The sequence below is a fragment of the Phacochoerus africanus genome, chromosome 1 (genome assembly GCF_016906955.1).
Source record: "Phacochoerus africanus isolate WHEZ1 chromosome 1, ROS_Pafr_v1, whole genome shotgun sequence".
Classification (NCBI taxonomy): Eukaryota; Metazoa; Chordata; class Mammalia; order Artiodactyla; family Suidae; genus Phacochoerus; species Phacochoerus africanus.
The window spans coordinates 112,694,608-112,711,326 of record NC_062544.1 but is presented as its reverse complement, the minus strand read 5'-3'; the positions used below and the strand labels follow the sequence as shown (position 1 = coordinate 112,711,326).

At 53.5% G+C, this 16,719-nt stretch overlaps 1 protein-coding gene and 1 long non-coding RNA gene across 4 annotated transcripts in view; one reads left to right on the top strand and one right to left on the bottom strand.

Moving 5' to 3' along the window:
• Positions 1 to 6,315: 6,315 nt before the first annotated feature.
• The window catches only part of LOC125124519 (uncharacterized), a 44,991-nt gene continuing 34,587 nt past the window's right edge, over positions 6,316 to 16,719 (bottom strand). Inside the window, exon 4 of one of the 2 annotated variants that reach the window (XR_007134301.1) lies at positions 6,316 to 13,946. This is a non-coding gene — a long non-coding RNA (uncharacterized LOC125124519). The remainder of the gene's footprint in view (positions 13,947 to 16,719) is intronic. The other variant, XR_007134303.1, reaches the window with a different exon arrangement.
• Positions 13,299 to 16,719, top strand: part of TRAIP (TRAF interacting protein) — a 35,141-nt gene continuing 31,720 nt past the window's right edge. For both annotated transcript variants that reach the window (XM_047774606.1, XM_047774602.1), the window contains exon 1: positions 13,299 to 13,427. In XM_047774606.1, the coding sequence (XP_047630562.1) occupies positions 13,330 to 13,427 (98 nt within the window). In that variant the 5' untranslated portion in view covers positions 13,299 to 13,329. The remainder of the gene's footprint in view (positions 13,428 to 16,719) is intronic.

Sequence of the window (16,719 nt, the reverse complement as noted above, 5' to 3'; positions counted from 1 at the left end):
GGGCCGGGGTGCGAATCCGGTGCTGGCGAGCGGCGGGAGATGCTGGAGGTTCGCGAGCCGAAGTGGCTGCAGCTGGCGCCGCGTCTGCCCCGCGTGCCCCGAGTGGATTCTACCCGTCGCCCCCGGAGCCCTCAGCGCCGCACTGAACTCGAGATCGCTTCCTCCCTGTGACCCACCAGCGCTGCAGGTGCGGGGTGAGCAGGGTCGGGGTCGGGGGCGGGGGGGCGCCCGGCGAATGCACGTTGTGGTATTTTAGGGGATTGGGTCTCTTGCCGAAGGTTCGTGTAGCTTAGTGCGCGGGGACGCTGCTAAGGCTTGGGGTCCCGGCGGGGGCAGAGCACGCGGGTTCTGCAGATCCAGGGGCCGGTGTGAGGGGTTGGGTTAAAGTTCCCCATCACCTCGAACGGCTCGGGGGTCCCAGGGGAAGCCTCTGAGACTCAAGTCCAGGCCAATCTCCCCTCCTTGTTCCCCATCCCACCCCCGTCTCGCTGAGCTCTTAATTGTGAAAACATTAACCCTCCGACATTCGTGGTGCCCCATGGGGGTAGAGGCCGAGGGCTCTGCGTTCCACTGGACTCCCAGAGCCGCCTCCAGCCCCTCCCAACTGCCCCCGGGGCCCCCTCCCTCCCGCTAAGCAGTCACTAATTTCCATGACAACGGAGAGTTCTTTATGGGCGACAACCTGAAGGGGGCTGGGCGGGGCTGCCGCGGGATGGGGGTGGAGGCTCAAGCCCCTGGAGACCTGCAGCCCCCTAGCCGAGATCCAGCTTCAAAGCCTTAGCACCGGGCCCGCTGGGGGTCCAGGGAACAGCCTCAGCCCTGCGCGGTGGGGGTGGAGGACGCACATGTTTCTGCTGGGAGGTGCGGGGCTTGGTGCTCACACGTGTGCCTCCCGCATGTGTGTTGCTGTGCCAGCGGGGGCGAGTCAGCAGCACTGGGGAAGGGGGTCAGGGTGGCAGCACAATGCCCCCCCCCCCCCCCCCGCAAGCAGGGTGAACAATGAAGGAGTGAGTTTCTGTCTTCCCCAGTCTGTAGTGTCTGGCAGAAGAGACCCTAGGTTCTCCCAGCCCCCCATAGCTCTGCCAAACTGCTTTTGTCCGCGCACCCTAGGCACAGCCTGCTCCACCAGGTTCCCACCTGGAAAACGGAGCTCTCTGTCCCTTACCAAAAGCTCAGTCTGCAGCAGTCCAGCCCCTGACCTGCTACCCTCCTCCAAGGCCTAGGCTTTGAGCCCCCCCAGGACTGCCTGCAAAGACCTGGTGCCCTTCCCCACCCTCAGTTGATTCCTGCCAGTATTAGGCACCTGCTGGGCCCTGGTTTCCTCACCTGCGAAGCTGGTGGTTTCATCCCTCTCAGTGTCATGGTGGGCCCTGGGGTGCAGCAGAGATCTCTCCCTTTCTTTTCAGCGTTTGGGGTGGGCCCCCACATGCCATAGGCTGCCTTTCCCATATCAGCTGCTGGCTCTCCTCTCCAGCCCTCATCCTGGCCACCACTCACTCACCAGCAGGTGGTCAGTCCCTGCCCTGGGAGAGGCCACAGAGTCAGTGATCTCCATCCAGGGAAACTGAGGTGGCGTGGGGGGTGGGAGGGATGCTGTGCAGTTGTTATCCTGTTTCTGGGTTGTTCAGGGTGCTGTTTCTGGCCCTCAGACACACTCCACTGTCAGGGAGGGGGACGGCAGTGGCAGAGAATTAGGCTGAGCTGCAAGAGACGCCCTGGGGACCTAAGGCCTCTAGAGGACAGCTGATGGGGGTGGGGGTGGCTGGGGAGCCTAGGCAGAGCTGGGTCAGCTGAGAGGAGGGGCTGTAAAGGGAAGCAGCCAGGTGTCTGAGCTTCATTTCCATCCCCCATGCTTGTGCCTTCGACATGTTGGCCCTGCTTTACCTAAGCTGCCCAGATGACAGGAAGAGGGGCTGAGGAACTGTTCTGACAGAGGGGGACTGCAACAGCTGGCCTCTTCCACAGGTTACAGCGGTCCCACACCAAGTTCAGTGCATGTCTAGGAGAATATGGGAGGGTTCCAGCTCAAAGGTCCAGGCACCAGGGACAGCTCCTGGCCCAGGTGTTCAGAGCACATGGTCATGGAGGTTTTAGGGCTTTGCTGGGCACCCATAGGCCTCTGCAAACCCTCCTGCCCACTTCCGCTCCTGTGTCCTTGTGCCTGCGTCCTTTTCACTCTGTCGCCTCTTTACTCCCCTTCCACAGCAGGTTCTGCCTTTGTCTCTCTGTGTCCCTGCCCCTCTCTTTTCTGAAGTCTCTCAGTTCCCTACCTCCCCTTCCTTGATGGCGACCAGGGTCACAGAACCCTTGGGGAAGGAATTAGGTCAAAGGAAATTCTTGGAGAAGGGGTTTGAGCAACATCATCCCCTCCCCTCCTCTTTATTTAAAACTTCCATCTCCATAGCAACCCTTTACTCTGGGGCCTTTCCGGCATTTCCCCTTCGCTACCCATAGGGAAGCAGGATCCTCAGTGAATTTTCCTCCAAGGGCTCAAAGATAGAGACCCCAGGTGCCTGGAAGGGGTAGGTTGGCCCTTGGCTCTGTTTGCATATTGAAGGCTGAACTTCCTGGAGGCGGCACCGAATTGTACGCCCACCCCTGAGACTTGAGAGGCTCCCCTCCTATATGCTCCCTCATTAGATGGGAGAGTCAGCAGCAGGAACTATGGACTATGATTTAGGTAGAGCTGGAGGCCTAGCCAGGGCAGCCCCCTGCCCAATTATTTAAAGCAGTTGGATTGTGGGCAAGAAGCTTGACTCTGTCTCCTGACACCAGACCCTGAGAGTGAGGTCTGTTATTTCTGCTCGTTCTTCAGTGAGGCCTTGGCCCCTAGATTGGACAGGGATTGGGTCTAGGCCTGTCTATTATAGCAGAGAATCCAGCCCCGGTCCCTAAGAGAGGAGCGCAGGGAATGAGATGGGGTGCCTGCAGGCTGGTGTTCACAGCTACCACTAAATCGGGAGGTGTTGCCCACAGTTGTTGGGAGGCAGCTGGAGGCCTCCTGAACCCCTCCTGGCCTCCCTAGATTTACTGTGAGGTCTGGAGCCGCATGGCAGAGGATAAGGGTGGCAGGAAACTCCTGTTTGTGGTTACGAAAGGTCAAGCCTGAATCAGGCTGACTCCAGTGGAGGAGGGACCAGGACTCCTATGTGGGACCCCTGAGACTCTGGATCTGGCCTCTGTCCCATTTGGGCTTCTCCTGGGCCAGACTTGCCTTAGGCTGCAGTAGAGCCCCTAGGGGACCCTTTATGACCAAGGCATCAACAGGCAGATGCTCCTTCAGTGTTGCCTAAGGGGTCAGACCTGAGGAGCTAGAGCATGCTTGGCCATCAGGCTCCCTTAGAGGCTTCCCCAGGCTCTGCATTTCCCCTAAGCTCCCTTTGGAGCCCCCTGTACACACCAGTCAGTTTCTCTGCAGAAAATGGAAGGAACCATGTCTCTAGGGAAACTATAGGACTTCTGTGCCCTCCCATGTCCCAGTGTAGACCTGGGGCCAAGCCTAGTCCTGTGTCACTGGGAGGAGAGCACATTACCATTGGATCTTAAGTCTGGGCTGTGCAGGCTGTGGAGGTGAGAAATCCAAACACTCTTTCTGCCTGGCCTTCTACTGTTCTTGAAGCTGCCCCTTGGCCACTCCTCCCAGCTTTGGGGACACGGTCCCCCTTGTCACAGGCAGGTGCCACATACCAGCAGCCTCCTGGGCAGCAGCAGTAGGTAGCAGATGGTAGGGTGCGTGGGGGTGGAGGGGACCAGGATGCTAATCGGAAGCAGGGCCCCCCTTTCTCCTCTCTCTGCCCTGGGGCCAGATTGGGGGTGGAGGCAAGTGAATGCAGTTAGACTGGTGAGGAGAGGCAGTGACTGGCTGAGATCAGGGCAGCCCTGATAGCGGGGAGGCAGATCTCTTCCTGCCCTTAACATGAGGCTTCAGGACAGGGCTCCAAGCTGATGTCACTGAGCAGTGGCCAGAATTTCTGTGGTGAAGAGAGACCCTCAAAGACGAGCCCTGGGTCTCTGTGGGTATGAGTGCATATGCACGGCCTAAAGCTGGGCCAAGATCAGGAACAGGCATATACAAAACCTCCCACACTACTCAGCTGGGCAGGGAGCTACTGGTGTGGGGTGGGGGGAGGTGGAGGTTGTGGAAGTTATCTCAGCCAAGGGCTGTTGTGAGTCTGGAGCTTCAGGATTGTTGTAGACAGCCTATGGCACAAACAACCTTAGAATGTCAGGAATCACAGTGAAAGGAGGGATTTAGCCCTGGTCTCGGCACCTAGCTCTCATGGAGGCTGCTTCACAGGGAGGCCAAGAGGGGCAGTGCCCTTGCCAGTGCCCACTCTTCCTGCCTTTGGACACAGTTGAGCTGGTAAGTCACCTGTTGTTAGCTGTTTAGGTAGTTGCTGGGTTTTTTAATGTTATAAATAACTCTGCCGTGACAAATAGGATACTGATGGTAGGCTTTGGGGGAAGGGCATTCCTGCTAGAGGAAATGGTGTAAGCAGAGCAACAGAGCTGGGACACTGGTCCCTCCCAGCCTGCCTGGGGGACCTGCAGGCTGAGGTAGCACCCTCCTGCCCAGTACACGGCCCCTGGGTTGCAGCCTGGAAAGGGAATTGCTGCACACGAGAGTCGTTGAGGGGATTGCTGCAAAGCCCCCTTTCCTGGATTGTTAGGGCATAGAGGTGGGTGGCTGGCAGTGGTGGGTGGCCGTGCCTCTGCTCTCAGCTGTGAGAGTGGGATTCTAGCCACAAGCTCCTTTCCTGGTAGATGCAGAAGCAGGGCTGTGACCATGGCGGCAAAGATACGCAGTCGGGGACGATCTTCAAAGCTTCTCTTGTTTGCCTCTGCAGTGCCTTATAAGATGGCTTAAGCCCTGGCTTGAATCACGCTGATGAAATGCATTTGTGTTCCCTGAGCCCAAAGAACCTGGATGAGGGAATGATGGAATTTGGAATGATGTGGAGGGCAAATTTGAGGGAGAACTTTCAGTACTGGGGGCCCTGGGAAGTGGAAAGCCTCTGCCTGGAAGGAGTCAAGAAGCAGACAGGACTGGCCAGGGGGCTTGTGTGGGTCCTGCCCTTTGATCCCAGCTGGCAGAGTCCCTTTGATCAAGCTGCTTCCTCTGGTGGTAGCTTCCTCCCTCTTCACCTACCCTGTGGCTGTGAATTGCTCTAGGTAGGGGGGCATCTAGGTGACCAAGGCCCCAGCCCAGGCCCTTTGCTAATCAGTGTGGAGGGAGATTGCACAGGCGGCAGAGGCAGAACAGTTTGAATGCAGCCTCAGTATGAAGTGTGTTAGTACCCTGGTGTCGCACAGACCAGGCATTATGGAGGCAGACTCAGCCAGGTCTGGAAAGGTCCAGACACTGTCACCAGCTCCCCTCCCTAAGTTTACCTCTGAGCCAGGGCTATGAGTGCCTTTTCCTTTGGGTGCTGGAGCCACAGCAGGTGAGGATTAGGCTGGCAGACCTGTAGGGTGCCACGCTCCACATGCCAGAGTGCCTAGAACCAAGAGCAGTCAGCTGTGTGCAGTCCTCCTTGTGCCCAGAATACCCACCCCTGGCCAGAGGCCCCTCCCCTGGGCCTGACTGCCCAGGTCTCCTGCGGTCCCTGGCAGTGAGGCACTCTACAGCCTTGCCTTGCTTTTCCAGACCATTACCTCTGCATGCCTCCTGGTGAATCCTTTCCCTCTAAGGCCCAGCCCTAATCCTGCTTTCTCCTCAGAGCCTATCCTCGCTTCTCTACCCAGAGGTGGTGCTTCCTCTGAGGAATCCCCCAAGCACTGGGCCTGAGTGCAGCATTTATTAAATCTGTTAAAAGTAATCTCAGTAAAAATCTTAACAGAAAATGAAAAGAGTTGATATAAATCTGCCCCTCTGACACCCAATTCTTTGCCCCAAAGAGAACTCTTATTTTCCTAGGTATCCTTCCAGAAAAGAGTTTGTGAGTGTACTCTAAAAAATTGGAGTTCTGTCATGACTCAGTGGAAGAGAATTTGACTAGTATCCGTGAGGATGCAAGTTCGATCCTTGGCCTTGCTGGATCCTTGGTTAAGGATCCAGCATTGCTGTGGCTGTGGTGTAGGCCAGTGGCTACAGCTTCAATTTGATTCCTAGCCTGGGAACCTCCACATGCCATGGGAGCGGCCCTAAAAAGAGGAAAAAAAAAAAAAACTTTAAAAAGTTTACCCAAAGTAGCACCTTTACCCGCCATTCTGTCCCCTGCTTTCTCACTTAGTGGCACTTCTCAGAGACTGTCCTACAGCAGCACATTCTGATCTATCTTAGTCTTTTTAGTAGCCATCAAGTATTCTTCCGTATGGATGGCCATAATTTTTATTATCATTTTTATTGTGCAATACAATAAAAATTCAGGAATGTGCACAAAACATGTATATACATTTTAATAAATTATTATAAAGTTGAACACGTGTGAAACCACCACTCAAATTCAAAAATAGTTCCTCCAGAATCCCTCCATGTGTCCTCACTCAGCTACAACCTCTTTGTTTCTCTCGGAAAGACTGATGGCATTTATTTCCTAGTGTTACTTTAGCGTTTTACCACTATATCTGAATCCTTAAACAGTATAGGTTGGTTATGCCTGTCTTGAATTCTGATCAGTAGAATCACAGTATGTGTATTCGATATTTTTTTCACCCAACACTGTGTTGGTGAGATTGACTATGTGGTTGGGTAGAGCTCTAGCTCCTCATTTCCATTGTTGTGTAATAATATTCCATTGTGTGACTACCACAATACATCCTGCCATTGATGGATATTTGGGCTGGTTCCAGTTTGGGGCAATTCTGAATATTGCCACCCTAAGCATTCCCATATGAATGTCCTGCTGCACAAATGTACGTGTTTCTGTAGCGCATATATTTAGCACTGCACTTGCTGGTTCATAAGGTATATCTGACTTCCATTTTCTCAAGCTGTTTTGCAAAGGAGTGACTTGCCCTCCACCAACGGTGCTCATGTTCTCCATGTCTTTGCCCACACTTGCATCTTTAGACTTGTGGAAATGACTCTCTGATGGGTGGGTAGTTATTACAGCCCCCTTCATCTGTGAAATAACTGAAATTTAATGATTTGATAAATCTTTTGATTATATATAATGCAAAATGATTCCCTGATATGCCAGTTTAATATATTTTTCGTAAGTGGAGGCTGTAGTTCAGGCAGCCAAGCTGAGAGGCTGGAGGTATGGCCAGAAAAGCAGGGATAGGAACTGAGTCTGACCACTCTCTAATCCTTGCTAATATACTCTGCCCCTGGCTTGGTCTGAGCCAGATTGGGGTTTCCCAAAGGCAGCCTCTGTGTTGTGGGGAGAAGTGGGAAGTGGTACAGCTGAGCCAGACTCTGTCTTGCCTGCAGCTCAGAGCCTGGCAATGCCGTTTGGGTGTGTGACTCTGGGCGACAAGAAGAACTATAACCAGCCATCGGAGGTGACTGACAGATATGATTTGGGACAGGTCATCAAGACGTGAGTGCTGGGTCTTTGGGGCAAGGGTAGGTGGGCAAGGGCTGGAGAAAGGGGAGCAGATTACAGCCCATGCTGAGGCCAGGGCTGAGTGGAGTGCCTGCTGGCTGCAGTGAGGAGTTCTGTGAGATCTTCCGGGCCAAGGACAAGACAACAGGCAAGCTCCATACCTGCAAGAAATTCCAGAAGCGAGATGGCCGCAAGGTGCGGAAGGCAGCCAAGAACGAGATAGGCATCCTCAAGATGTGAGTGCGAGGCCCAGGGGCAGGGCGGGCAGGGGAGGAAGCGGGGAAGAGCTTCAAGGGCCAGTGGCCTCAAGCAGTACCAGACTCTGGCCAGTTATTCTGCTGTGGCCCACAGGGACCACCAGAGCCTCTCTTAGGGGTTCCCCCAGCCCTAACTATTGGCTCTTCTCTCTGCTGCCAGGGTGAAGCATCCCAACATCCTGCAACTTGTGGATGTGTTTGTAACTCGCAAGGAGTACTTTATCTTCCTGGAGCTGTGAGTGTGGGTCTGGGGTTCCAGGATTCCTCATTCCCCCACGTCTTTACATGCTCTGCCCTCTGCAGCCAGGGAAAGCCCCACTTCTGGACCCTTGGGGTCCCAGGTCCCTGTGCCTTGCCCAGCCAGCCTGGTGTAGGCAGCCTGCCCACATGCTCCTGCCCCACCTCCCGCTCCTGCCCACGCCGGGCTCAGGGGCTGGTGTCCCTCAGGGCCACGGGGAGGGAGGTGTTTGACTGGATCCTGGACCAGGGCTACTACTCGGAGCGAGACACGAGCAACGTGGTGCGGCAGGTCCTGGAGGCGGTGGCCTACTTGCACTCACTCAAGATCGTGCATAGGAACCTCAAGGTGAGGCCAGCAATCAGGTCAGAGGGTCTCTTGGCAGCCAGCCTGAGGCTGGGGTGGGCAGTGCCTTGGGACCATGGTCTAGCTTCTGAGGGTTTCATGCTGTCTTCCTATGCCCACCCACATGCCATTCCCTGTCGGAGCAGCTGGAGAACCTGGTTTACTACAACCGGCTGAAGAACTCAAAGATCGTCATCAGTGACTTTCACCTGGCTAAGCTAGAGAATGGCCTCATCAAGGAGCCCTGTGGGACCCCCGAGTATCTGGGCAAGCAGGGGGGGTGGGCAGGGCAGGGTGGGAGATAGCCTTCCAGGAGTGGCTCTGGGTAGGAGGGAGGAAGTCCCCATCCCAGGAAGTGGGTACGGGTGATATAAGGCCTGGCCAAGCCTAATATTGACCAGTAGATGGACACTGTTTGCAGCCCCAGAAGTGGTAGGCCGGCAGCGGTATGGACGCCCTGTGGACTGCTGGGCCATTGGAGTCATCATGTACATCCTGTGAGTGGATGAGCAGGCAAAAAGGCGTGCAGCCAGGTGGGAAAGGGTTCCACGTCCATGCCTTCCTGAGTGACCCTGCACTTGGGTCCCTTCACAGGCTTTCTGGGAACCCACCTTTCTATGAGGAGGTGGAGGAAGATGACTATGAGAACCATGATAAGAATCTTTTCCGCAAAATCCTGGCTGGCGACTATGAGTTTGACTCTCCATACTGGGATGACATTTCACAGGCGGGTGAGGAGGTGCCCAACATGAGGGTAGAGTGAAGGGTTGGTGTGGGGGACCTGCTCTCACCCTGCTCTGCTGGACTCTGATCCTATCCCAAGCCCATTTACCACCTCCAGACAGTGAGATGGTGGTCTGGGGGAGTTGGGGGGAGCCAGGCCTAGCCTCTCCCTGGCTTTGTCCCCAGCCAAAGACCTGGTCACAAGGCTGATGGAGGTGGAGCAAGACCAGCGGATCACTGCAGAAGAGGCCATCTCCCATGAGTGGTGAGCAGGGCCCAGGAAGGATAGGAGAGGCCAGGGGTCCCCTGACCTCTGTCCTCCTCACAGCTAGCAGCCTCCATCCTTGGGGCCTCATGTTGGGGTTGCGGGGGTGGGACCCAGAGCCCAGGCCAGCCTGGAGGTTCTGCCTGGTAATCCCTGGATTTTACAAGGGAAGGGCTGGGCACAGTCTCCGTGAAGGCCACACCCACCCAGATCCAGACACACTTGTACTCTTTCCAGGATTTCTGGCAATGCTGCTTCTGATAAGAACATCAAGGATGGTGTCTGTGCCCAGATTGAAAAGAACTTTGCCAGGGCTAAATGGAAGGTAAGGCTTGGATGGCTCCCTTTCCTAGCTTGATGCCAAGTGCTCCTTCTGGCACCAAGTTTCTTGCCTGCATTACACCCCTGCAGCCACACAAAGGCCTTTCTTCAACCGTCAGGTTAATAGACATAACCACTGTTACTACCTTAAACAAGTATGCTGAGCAACTGGGTCCCTGGCTCTGAGGTGCTCAGAGGCAGCCAGGGCACCATGAAAGGGTCTGGATTTGGCCTTTGCGAAGGAATAGATCCAGACTCCTTAAGCCTTGCTCTGAGCCTCTCTCCACTGTCCTCCTTTCAGAAGGCTGTCCGAGTGACCACCCTCATGAAACGGCTGAGGGCACCGGAGCAGTCCAGCACGGCTGCAGCCCAGCCTGCCCCAGCCACAGACACTGCCACCCCTGGGGCTGCAGGTGGGGCCACTGCTGCAAGTGGACCTGCCCCAGCTGTTGGGGGCAGTGCCACCCAAGCCACAGCGGGTGATGCTGCAAAAAGCGATAATGTAGCCCCCGCAGACCGTAGTGCCACCCCAGCTACAGATGGCAGTACCACCCCAGCCACTGATGGGAGCATCACCCCAGCCACTGATGGGAGCATCACTCCAGCCACTGATGGGAGTGTCACCCCAGCCACCGACAGAAGTGTTACTCCAGCCACTGATGGGAGAGCCACACCTGCCATGGAAGAAAGCACTGTGCCCACCATCCAAAGCAGTGCCACACCGGCCACCAAGGCTGCTGCCATTCCTGAGCCGGCTTTGGCCCAGCCGGACAGCACAGCCCCAGGGGGCGCAACAGGCCAGGCTCTACCCTCTAGTAAAGGGAAAGAGGCTGCTGGCTCTGCCCAGGAGTCTCGGAGGGAGACCAGCTGAGTGGGCAGGCTGGTGGGGGATGGGGGATGGGCAAGAGGGTGGGAGAGTAGATGAGGGGCTTCGCCCTGTACATAGCATCACTGGCATGATGCCCTCACTGCCCCCTGCCCCTGCCTCCCAGCACAGGGCATGTCTGGGGGCCACAGGAGAGCAGTCTCATCTCCTGTGTGTATGTGTGTGAGTGGTGGGGAGGCCAGAGGCAGGACCAGCCCCAGCCCCTGCATGGATTCCTTGTGGCTTTTGTCTTTTGCTAGCTTCATCAGTTTCTGTTCCTTATGGGATGCTGCTCTGGGGATACTCAGGAGGTCCCTGCTCCTGTTCCCTTTTCCTTTTTGCCTCACAGTTCCCCCAGGCAGGCCCTGCAGGTCCCATCCTCTCCCAGGCCCTAAATTGGGTGGCCTTGCCCTGAGAGCTGGTCCTCCAGCGAGGCCCTGTCAGCGGTCTTAGGCTCCTGCACATGAAGGTATGTGCCTGTGGTGTGTGGGCTGCTCTAGGCGTGAAACAGGCTGGTACAGAGAATGCAATAATCTAAAGCAGTATGCTTTAAGACTGGTCGCATGGCTGGGGGCACTGCTTGGTAGCTGAGGGGTTCCTGAAAAGTGAAAAAGAATGAGTAGAAAGGTAGACACTTCCATCTTTGTCCCTGGAAAGTCTCTCCCAAGACCCGTGTGCTATTTCCTGCCCTCCTGGGTCCTGCAGTGGTTGCCCTGTACCCTGAGCTTCATGAGTCTGTAAGGGGAAGGAGGAGCAATTAGGATGTGGCAATGAGATCTGGGAGGGCAAGAGTGCAGGCTTAGCACCTAGTGTACCAGCCTAGCTGAGTCCTTACCCTGGGGCAGACAAGGAGGGCTGCCCCTGGCTCTTCCCATATGACCCGCCTCAGGCTCAGTCCACAGTCCTCTCCATCCCAGAGGGCCAGCTGCATGGCAGTGTCCCACAGTCTCATTTGGGGGGTTGCCCTTCTCGGGGGCAGATTTTCTGCTCTCTCAGTTCAACAAAATAGAAGGAACCCTCTCTATGTCAGTGACCCACTTCCCCTTTTGTCAAGGCTTAGAGTGAGGCCTAAGTGCCTCTGAGCCCTGCTGAGTTGCTTTTGCTGGAATCAAAGAGTGGAATAAAGCTCCCCAGTTTCCTGATGGAGGCTCCTGGCAAGTGCCCTTTGTCAGACCCCACTATGGCCTGGGCAGGCAGCCACACTGGTCCTGGCCCTCACTTGGCACTCGGGGATAGTCCTGCCCTTCTCCCTGCATGCCTGTGGGTCTGCTCTGGTGTATGAAGGTCGGTGGGCCGTGTACCTGCTGAACCTGGCAAATAAATTTCATTCTGCCAAAGCCTCTGGCCACCCTCTTGCCTTTGCTTCCTCTATATTACTGGGGAGGGGCCCCTGAAAGGCAGTGGGTAGGGGAAGGCTGGGAGTAGGTTCACAGGTAGTGGTCTGTGCTCAGTTCCATATGGATTGCTTGGGCTGAGAGTACAGACCATCCTCACCACAGTGTGTTCCTTGATGGTGGCAGGGGTCCTCTGGACTCTAGAAATCCATGTGGGTGGTGGGTCCTGTGCTGGAATTGTGCCAAGGAATAACCTCTATGCTACTGTTCTGACAAGTCCTGTTGAACAAGGAGCCATTATCCTGACTTAGGCATAGACCTGGAACCCACCAAGGGCCATCCACCATAGGGAGAGACTTTGCCCATGGCCAAAGTGGGCTTCCCTGGGTTGGGGAGTGGGTGCAGGGTGGCCATTACACAAAGATTCTGTCCTATCCTTTGTGTTGATTATTCCTTCCTGTGAACACCTTTGCTTTCCACATAGGCCCCAAGGACTTCACTCTGAGTCTACTTCAGGTGGAACAGATCAGCTTTACATTATGGGACTCTGCATAAGGTTTCTTCTGGGGAGAGGGGGATACCACTACTAAAAACAGTTAATCATCAAAACTCCTAGGAATACTTGTTCCAGCCTGGATCAGCCCAGGTGAATTCACCAGGGATGCTGCTCTTACTTAGGATCCCAAAGATAACTTCTCTGATATGGGAATAAGAAAAAGATTTGTTAGCCACTTGTCTATGAAGGATCTGGGCCTCCAAAAGGCAGTACTGAGGCAAAACTGATTCTCCTGAGAGCTAGGAGCTAGTCAGGATACCGGCCCCACCACCTTTAAACTTAGGGATCATCAACCTTGTTTGTATAGAGCCAGGGCGAGCTGGGAGTGTCCTGACCCGTGTCCTTTCGAGGACCACTAAAGAGTCTGAGAGGACTGAGAGGGCGGAGCATTCTTTTGGTCCGGGAAGTATGGTCTTCTATACGGTTGATAACTGCCCAGAGCCCAAGGGACCCGCTCTCCATCCGGACCATCGTCTCATCCCCTTACGGCCTCTTCTAAACTCTGGCGAAGTGCAGAGATGGCTGAGCTGAGAGAACAGGGCTAAGGAGATCGTGCCCAGCTCTGGCTTGGGACCGTAACGTCTTGTCTTGCCCCAGAAAGGGGCTCGGCCGGCGGCGTAGCTGCTCCTGGTGCCTATCCAACGCTGTGTTCTTGTACTGGGCAATTCCCGGGAGCCGCGAGGGACTTACCGCTGAGCTTCAGGCCCCGGCTCGGCCCCAGGATTCTTTTCGGCCCGGGAGGCCGTTAAGCCCCGCCCCCGAGGGTTCGTCCAATCCGGGCCCAAACTTCATTTTGCGCCTTGTAGCCATTTCCGGTTCGCTTCCGGAAGTCGCGCTGTGGAGCCAAATTTGAAGCAAGCTGGGACGCTGAGGCAAGGCCACGAAGCTGGACCCTTCGCGGTTTCCTTGGCTACCTGGGCCACTTGAGACCAGTCATGCCTATTCGTGCTCTGTGCACTATATGCTCCGACTTCTTCGATCACTCCCGCGACGTGGCAGCCATCCACTGCGGCCACACCTTCCACTTGCAGTGGTGAGTGACCGCTGTGTTGGATCTGGGCACTCCGCCCGATATCGCTACAAAACTGTGGGGTGTCGGGCCTCCGGACGATCCGCCCTTGGAGCCCAAACTGGTGATGAGGACGGCGTTAGTTGGAGTCCCACGAGAGTTTCCGACTTGGGCAGAGGCCAGGTCAAAACAGGCTTCCGGGAGGAGATGACAGATGACCTGAGGCCGGGGGAACGGGGTTGTAGTTTTTTTTTTGTTTTTGTTTTGGGTGGCTCCCGCCCCATGTGGAGGTTCCCTGCTAGGGGTGGAATCGGAGCTGTGGCTGCCGGCCTACGCCGCAGCAACACTGGATCCGAGCCGCGTCTGCAACTGACACCACAGCTCTCGGTAACTGCAACGCTTGGTCTTTAAAACACCGAGCAAGGCCAGGGTTCAAACCCGCGTCCTCATGGATACTGGTCGGGTTCCTTAACCGTTTAGCCATGATGGGAACTCCCCGCCGTTGGTTTAAGGAAGACAGAAGTAGGGGTTTCCTTGATCTATCTGCAACGGGATGTGATTTCAAAATTATTAGCTCGGGGCAGAGATGAGCTTTCACCACATCAGCAAGCCCTTTTGTTTCTCCGAGACTTGGTAGACTTCTGGCTACCCGATTTGTTGTGGTTTGCAAAGATTCTGTCCAGAGTCAGAAACCCCAGCAAATCCAAGTTAACATCATTACAGGGCAAGGAAGTGCTTGCTCATCAAGGCATTCTGCTGACCTGTAGGATCATTCTGTTGAACGCAGGGCTGGTGGCAAGATTCCCCTAGCAGCTGTGGACAGGCTAATTCAGAGCTCCTTTTTTAAATTGTGGCGAAATGTGTGTAACAGGAGTTCCCGTCGTGGCTCAGTGGTTAACGAATCTGACTAAGAACCATGAGGTTGCAGGTTTGATCCCTGGCCTTGGTCAGTGGGTTAAGAGATCCTGCGTTGCTGTAAGCTATGGTGTAGGTTTCAGACGCGGTTTGGCTCTCGTGTTGCTGTGGTGCTGGCGTAGACTGGCGGCTACAGCTCCGATTCGACCTCTATCCTGGGAACCCCTACATGCCTTGGGAGTGGCCCAAGAAAAGGCAAAAAGACCAAAAAAAAAAGTCATTAAAAAAAATATGTGTAACATAAAAGCAACTATTCTTTTCCTTTTCCTTTTTTTCTATGCACTATTTTATTGTAGTAAAAATATATATAACATAACAACATAACATTTACCATTTTACCCTTTTTTTTTGTCTTTTTGTTGTTGTTGTTGTTGTCGTTGCTACTTCTTGGGCCGCTCCCGCGGCATATGGAGGTTCCCAGGCTAGGGGTTGAATCGGAGCTGTAGCCACCCGCCTACGCCAGAGCCACAGCAACGCGGGATCCGAGCCGCGCCTGCAACCTACACCACAGCTCACGGCAACGCTGGATCGTTAACCCATTGAGCAAGGGCAGGGACCGAACCCGCAACCTCATGGTTCCTAGTCGGATTCGTTAACCACTGCGCCACAACGGGAACTCTTTTTTTTTTTTTAATTTTTTTTGTCTTTTTGTTGTTGTTGTTGTTGCTATTCATTTTACCCTTTTTTTAGTTGTACAGATTTTGTTTTTTTGTCTTTTTTTTGCCATTTCTTCGGCCGCTCCTGCAGCATATGGAGGTTCCCAGGCTAGGGGTCGAATCGGAGCTGTAGCCACCAGCCTACGCCAGAGACACAGAAACGCCAGATCCAAGCCTTGTCTGCAACCTACACCATGGCTCATGGCAACACTGGATCCTTAACCCACTGAGCAAGGCCAGGGATCGAACCCGCAACCTCATGGTTCCTAGTCGGATTCGTTAACCACCGAGCCATGACGGGAACTCCCCAAAAGTTTATTTTTAAAAAAGTTCAATATGAAAATGTACATGACCTGATTTTTATGTTATAGTAAAACAGGTACTTTAGAAAGGAGACCTGTGGAAGCAATTGACTTCTCTGGTGAGCATAGCCATTGTTTATGCTTGGTTCAAGACTTCTAACATGATGATACTATTTCCTCATATTACCAACATTTCAGTGTTGTTCTGTTGCCCACTAGTTGCCTCTCCACACATTCATCTATCACAGGATTCATAAAGGGGTCAAATTCCTTCATAGTCCTTGGACATATCTGCCACCATTTAATTTCAGTGGTAACTTCTTCATATATTTTAAAAAATTTATCAGGAGGGTATTTACTCAGTGACCTCAAAGATAACTTCCATTTTAACAATATTTAAGTGTATAATTCAGTGGCCTTTAGTCCCTTTACAATGTTATGTAACTGTCATTACTATCTGTTTCCAAAACTTTTCCATCATTCCAAACAGAGCAGTGTACCCACAAACAATAACTTTCCATTCCCCTTTTTGCACAGCCCCTGGAAACCTCTATTTTACTCTCTGTCTCTGAATTTTCCTATTCTATGTACCTCATATAAGTATTCTTTTGAATTTGGCTTATTTCACTGAGCATAATGTTTTCAAGCTTCATCCATGTAGCATATTTCAGAATTCCATTCCTTTTTTTTTGTCTTTTTGCTATTACTTTGGGCCGCTCCGGCGGCATATGGAGATTCCCAGGCTAGGGGTCGAATCGGAGCTGTAGCCCCTGGCCTACACCAGAGCCACAGCAACACAGGATCCAAGCCGAGTCTGCAACCTACACCACAGCTCAAGGCAACACCGGATCGTTAACCCACTGAGCAAGGGCAGGGCCGAACTCGCAACCTCATGGTTCCTAGTCGGATTCGTTAACCACTGCGCCACAACTGGAACTCCAGAATTCCATTCCTTTTTGTGACTAAGTAATATTCATTGTATGAAAATACCACATTTTGTTTATCTCTTCATCTGTTAATGGATCTCTTTTTTTTAATGTTTTGGCTACTGTGAGTAATGTTGCTGTGAACATTAGTGTGCAAGTTTGAGTTCCTACTTTCATTTTTGGGGGTTATACCCAGAGGTGGAATAGCTGGATCGTATGGTAATTCTATGTTTAATTTTTTGAGAATCTGCCTTACTGTTTTCCACATCAGCTACACCATTTTATATTCCCACCAGCATTGCACAAGGGGTTCCAATTTCTCCACATCCTTGCCAACTCTTATTATTTTCTGGTGTTTTTTTTCCGGGGGGGGGTGTGTTTTTTAAAAATAACTGTCCTAATGTGTGTCTTCTTTTTAATGTGTGTGTTTAACGCTATCAGTTTCCCTCTTAGCACTGCTTTTGCTATATTTCAGTTTGCAGGGGAGGGGGATATCTTTTTAGGGCCACACCCACCG